General features: G+C 41.2%; 1 protein-coding gene across 1 annotated transcript in view; it reads left to right on the top strand.

The window, feature by feature from the left end:
- LOC105307280 (src kinase-associated phosphoprotein 1-like) overlaps positions 1-3,372 on the top strand; it is a 50,811-nt gene extending 47,439 nt beyond the window's left edge. Inside the window, exons 9-10 of the mRNA XM_011382709.2 lie at positions 899-1,007; positions 2,802-3,372. Of these exons, the coding sequence (XP_011381011.1) occupies positions 899-1,000 (102 nt within the window). The 3' untranslated portion in view covers positions 1,001-1,007; positions 2,802-3,372. The remainder of the gene's footprint in view (positions 1-898; positions 1,008-2,801) is intronic.
- The last annotated feature ends 2,628 nt before the right edge of the window (positions 3,373-6,000 follow it).

Here is a 6,000-nt window from a genome sequence, read left to right on the forward strand (position 1 = left end):
AAGAAGAAAACATTTTCTGGTGCTTTCAGGAATAGTCCCATAATGTTCAACATCTGCTGCTTTCGAGAAGCTCTTCTGTATTCAAGAAGCTCCATTCTCAACCCTGTGACGGCCCCTTCTTTTAAACTCTCTCATTCTCTTTCTTATTTGCCCCTCCCTGTGGCTCTTATGTCCTGCCTGTCCTTGTTGATGTACCTGTCAACCTCTCACCTCTTCCAGGAGAAGAATCTAATGTTTAGAGCACCTACTGTGCATCAGGCACTTTGAATTGTTTTCACTTCTGTGGCGTCACTTTATATGCCCACAACATAAGGGAGGGGTGATACTATCCCTCCTCTTACAGAACAGGAAGTTAAAGCTAGGAGAACCTAAGGTCACATGGCTACTAAATGACCAAGCAGGGATTAGATCACAGCCCGTCTGACTCCAAAGCCCATTATTCTATGCTGTAAGCTCCCAGAGAGCAAGCAATGTTCTGATTCATCATTATATGTCTAATAGGAACTCAAACAGCACTTTGCACATAGAAGATGCTTGGTAAATATTATTCATTTGAACTATGACCTAAATATTTTTAGTGTTCTTGGATTTTAGGGTGTGCCCAACTTTCTCTGAAGAAGCCATTTCACTCTTCTTGGTAAAAGTCATGCTCTTCAGGTTCGAGCAATGGCATCAAATGTGCTAAGTTTGCGATGTAGACAGGAAGATGGCAAAATGAAAAGTTTGCTTTCCTTCTCTAGATGACTTTAATTTAATAATCCCATCAAGGGTGTTAAGGAGTCATACAAATAGTGTCAATAAAGAAATCACCCAACAGAATCTCCCATGCAATCACCGTAAGAAATTAACAAAAGCATGACCAAATTCCAACTGAAACCATCCTCTTTTCATTTTTCAGGAGTATAACATGTATGGCTGGTGGGTAGGAGAACTGAACAGTCTCATTGGGATTGTTCCAAAGGAGTACCTCACCACTGCCTTTGAAATAGAAGAAAGATGAAGCCCAGGTATTAGAACTACTGTCGATGAATTTGTTGGCCATGCCTTTGTTTCTCTGTGAAGGATGAGACTTGCCAGTGAAGTAGCTTTTTTTCATTTCCCAAAGTGATGCTGAGTCACCATTGAAAGAAAATGAGTCTGAAATTGTTTTTCCTAAATTGCGGGGCAGTCAGTTAGGATTAGGTTCAACGACATGTGACAGAAAATTCAAAATAACAGTGATTTAATTAACATAGAAATTTATTTTTCTCCTATAAAAATCTGGAGGTAAGTGATGCAAGGTATCTAGGTCCCAGGTACCTTCTCTTTCTGCTCCACCGTGTGTGGCCAGCATTCCTAGGGTTACCTCATGGCCCTGGATAGATGCTCCAGCTCCAGCTATCATATCTGTATCCTACCCAACAAGAAAAATAAAATGAAAGGAGAAGGGTACACACTCTCTTTGTAAGGACACTTCACAGATGTTGCACATACCACTTCTGCTTTCATTCCTTTGGCCAGAACTTGGACATACAGATAGACATACCAAGCTGCAAAGAAAGCTTTATTCTAGGTAGAACCTGTGTCCAGCTTAAAAGTGGAGGGGAGGGAAGGTTTGTTAATAAATAAAAAAGGGAGAATAGCTATTGGGGAACTACTAGGAATTTTTGCCACAAGCACGGGTCTGGGTTTCTGTATCCCCTGCGCCCAAATCCAGGCCACCAGTTCCCCCAAATGCCCATGGATTACAATATGATTGGCCAAGATTAGGAACCCAGTATGAGGGTTCCTATGGAACATAATCAAATTAACTTAGGTAATAAAGAACATGGCTTTGCATTTTATGAGCAAGAACCACATCATATTTTAAATCAGTGGAGTGAGTGCTTGCTTTGGGTGAGATAACTTTGCAGTTGCTTTGGCACACAGCAGGTTTTGTTTAGAATTAGGATGGTGATGGAGGGCACCCAAGGCTAGCATCTTCCAGCTTGAAATGGGAGCAGCCTTTATTGCTGGGGATGAAGGATGACGTGTGTGAGGAATAAAAACTGTCTTTGGAATCTTCCAGACCAGAGCTTACTCTAGTGTGCAGCAGTAGCTGAGAAGATTCATTTAGGCAAATACATAAGGATAGATCTTACTTTCCAATGCCCTTGGACAACCATAAAGCACCAGCTAGGGCCTGTCACTCATGGTTTGACTTTATGACTTTCCTGACAAGGAGTCCATTTCCTGGCCATGAATGTAGAAAGGTCAAATCTAAATAAATTCACTCTACTTCACACTGTCATTCACTTAATAACAAAGTTGTTTATCTCATTCTCTTTGACTCAATAATTCCACATCTAGGAGTTTATCCTACAGCTACACTTGCACACACGCAAAGTGATAGACACACAAGGTTGTTTGTTTGTAATAGCAAATCATTGGAAATGACCTAAATGTTCAATAGAGACCTAGGCAAATAGCTGTAGTACATTGATAGAATTGAATACTTTGAGACAGTAAAAAAGAAAAAGATGCTCTGCACTGATAGGGAATACATTCTGGGATATGTTGGTAAGTGAAAATTTGTTCAAAAGGCAGCAACAAAGCATAGGCCAAGTTGCTCCATTTGTATAAAACGGGAGTCTCCGATTGCTTATACGTGTATGAGATAGCTCTGGAAGGAGAAAGGAAATGTCAACACCATTGCCTCCAAGGAGAGAGAAACTGCATGACTGTGAGACAGGGAAGAAGGGAGGCATTTTTTACCCTATGCCCTTTTATATCTTCTATGTTTTGAATGATAAAAGCATATTTGTATATTTTTCCTCCTTTAGGACACATATTCTTCTCTCTCTCCTGCCTTTATGAAGAAACTGATCACCAACAGTTCCCACCCCAAGCCCTGCCGCTCCTCCAGCACCACGGACTCCTCTCTTTACTGAAGAGACCTAAGTCTCTGACACCTGTAGTAACTGTACACCAATAAGACAAGGAGGAAGAGGCATATTCAGCAGGCCCATTATTAAACCTTCCTTGTCCTAGCCCGTCTGATCTCTCAACGTGTCCTCACAGCCACTTTGGCCCTTTCCACAGGCTTGTCACAGAGGTGAGAGAGAAGGAAATCTTTGGAAGAGAAAGCTGTTGGTTGTTTTAACTGACTTGAAAAGCACCAATAAACTTCAGATTTAGTTCTTTGCCATATGTGATGGTGTCGAGTTTCTTTTTGAAATGGTATCAAAATGCCGGTTCTGGGCATTTGTGCCACTTCCAAACAAAGTAGGAAGAGACAGCCAGAGAGAAAACATAAGCCCAGATAGACAAGGGGACTTGCAATTGTCTTTCAGGATTGGATCCCCTCGGGAACTTAGGCCTGCCTGGTTTCTGCTTGGTTTCTCAAACTTCCTTTGGCTGCCTGTTGGTTTTTTTTTTTTTTTACATGCTGGATCTCTCTGAAATGAGACAGGGCTAGAAGCAAGTCCTTGGAGTCAGCACTTGGAGAGTTCCTTTTCAACCTCGGTTAACTACCCCACTGTGTCTTTCTGCACCCCCAACAAGTCCTAGATGGGGCCAGGGAAGTGCTTTGAGGAGGGCTTATGTATACACAACCCTGTTTCCTTTTCCTGTTGCCTATACCTAGCACTCAGGTCATCTGTGCCTTGAAGAGGCAGCAAAACATAGTGGTTAAGAATATAAACTCGGAAATAAATCCCAGTTCTCCTTTTACTACATATGTTCTCAAGGCAAGTTACTTGACCTTTAAAGCTTTAATTTCTTCACCTTAGAAGAGGTATACTCCATCTCGCTAAGTCATTAGGGAAATTAAAGGACAAGAATGTGCAGTGTACTTAGAACAATGCCTGGTACATAGTAACAGCTCAATAAGGATTAGCTATTACTATTGCCTGACTCTACATGAGAAATTTTGAAAAATGGACAACTGAGCAGAAATTTTCTCAAACTACCTGTTCAGAGCATTCCTGGATTGGTAGTAGCCTTCCTCACCTCTATAATAACTATATTACAGCCCTGCAGTAAGACACTCACTTCACATCACCAAAAGAGAAAAACTGGGGAGGAAACGGTGATGTCGGTGGATTCTAAGTTTCTCAAAAAATCCTGTGCCAGCTATTCATTTCCAGATCTGATCCTGGAATAAAAAAAACAAGGAAGTTTTTTGTGTATGTGATGGATAAAGAGGTAAGAAAAAGGGACAACTTAGGTCTGGGAGAAAAAAAAGAGAAAAAGCAACAGAGAACTGTCCATAATGTCCCCTCCATTTTACACAGGTGCTAAAGGAGAAGGAACCACTAGGTGGCAGCATATGAGCAGATGAATCAAAGAGAACCAATTGCCTCCAGCTTTAGGAACCTCTGCACCAATCCCAACCAGCAGGTAAAGGACAATGGGCATTGTTCTGAAGTGTTTCACCGAGTGAACAACAGAAATCCTTCTATGCCCCAGATTTTTCTCTCCCTGAAGAACCCCCGCCAGGGACCCAAGTCTGCAAGGCTGGGAGGCTAAGAGGAGAGAATAATGTTGTGCCCCTGCCCTGTGACTGAGACACTAGAAGAAGAAGAAGAACAGGAATCTGGGACAGAGTCAGAGGGAAATGAAAAAGATAAATTCAAGGTCAAGGTCAAAGTAACTTCTCCAATCTAGCATGGACATTGGCTTCCAGCATTTAAAACGAAATCCCCTTAATGTAATACTCCCTTCTATATCTGTAGACCCGAGGAAACAACCATTTGCCGTGCTGCAAAGGTCTTTTTTGGCACCTCCATCAACTGCAGGGTAGGCACTACGTTCAGACCTCTGACCCTTCCAGCTGTAAAACACAGTGGAAAAAGAAATTAGTTGGCCCTAAAAGATATCAACAAATGGACTGATTGGAAATCTGGACTATAGCCATCTGGCTATCTCTGACATTGTTCTACGCAGGAAAAGATAAGAGAAAGTTAGATTGGTTGATGAGACTACTAACAGGGCTGACGGGCATTCTCTTGTTAGAGGCAAGTTCCAAAGGAGAACTTTTGGAAGTAGCGAAATCCTAGTCTTTCTGGAGATCAACCTCACCTAGCTGAACTGCTCCCCACCCAATTAGACAGCCACCATCTTAGCCAACGGCCTCAGAAAGCAACTGGCTAATCAGATTACCATTTCTCTGACTCCACTAACCAAATCCCACTTTACTGCCTGTGACTAACTGGATAACTGAGGCTTTAGACCACTTAACTAACCATACATACGATGTATAGAATGGGTTCTTAATAGCCACTTATGCTCTGTTATGTGAAATATGAGAGGGCTGGAGGTGGGGGGCTTTTTTCTTTCCTTGATTTTAGGTAAAGATAGGAAAATAATAAAGCTCAGATCCTAAATTTAAGAAGCAAACATATATCTTCCTCATAGTAAATAATTTACACTGAACTTACTGACATCCACTGGATAATCTGACCTGGGGCTGGTACAGTTTGGCCTATATTGTCAAAACTAATATCTGAGAATACCAAATGCTCTGAAAGCAATCTTTCAGCTGTATTTCATTCAAAATGGTTTTTTTTTCTAATGTGTTTTCTCTGTCATCCATACAGCAAAATAGCATAGACACTGTTTTGCAGTTACCTCAATATTAAATTTCCCCATGCAGTGGCCTATTATCTCTCTTAGAAATCTGTATTTAATTCAAAACCAACTACGCCTTTTCCTCTGGTGAATAAAAATGGGAAAGAGAATTCCTATTAAGCCAGATTCCCTAAACCCAGATAGTTTGATTCCATTTAAAGTAAGAGCAATGCCAAAAGGTAGGACCAATATCTCTCCCGTGTGCGAGAGATATTTTATCTAAATATAATATGTAAGCAGTAGCCTAGATTTCAAGTTATCGTTAACTTTTTTAGCACTTTAGCTTGCTCAGTTGAACTACCTTATTTGTATTCCATTAGTCTCTGCAAGTGGCAAAACTGAGGATCTGAAAGGTGGTGACTTAGACAAAAATCACACAAAATCTGCTGTGGCAGAGGAAATGAAAGACTC

This window comes from Pteropus vampyrus, unplaced genomic scaffold, assembly GCF_000151845.1.
Source record: "Pteropus vampyrus isolate Shadow unplaced genomic scaffold, Pvam_2.0 Scaffold486, whole genome shotgun sequence".
Taxonomy (NCBI): domain Eukaryota; kingdom Metazoa; phylum Chordata; class Mammalia; order Chiroptera; family Pteropodidae; genus Pteropus; species Pteropus vampyrus.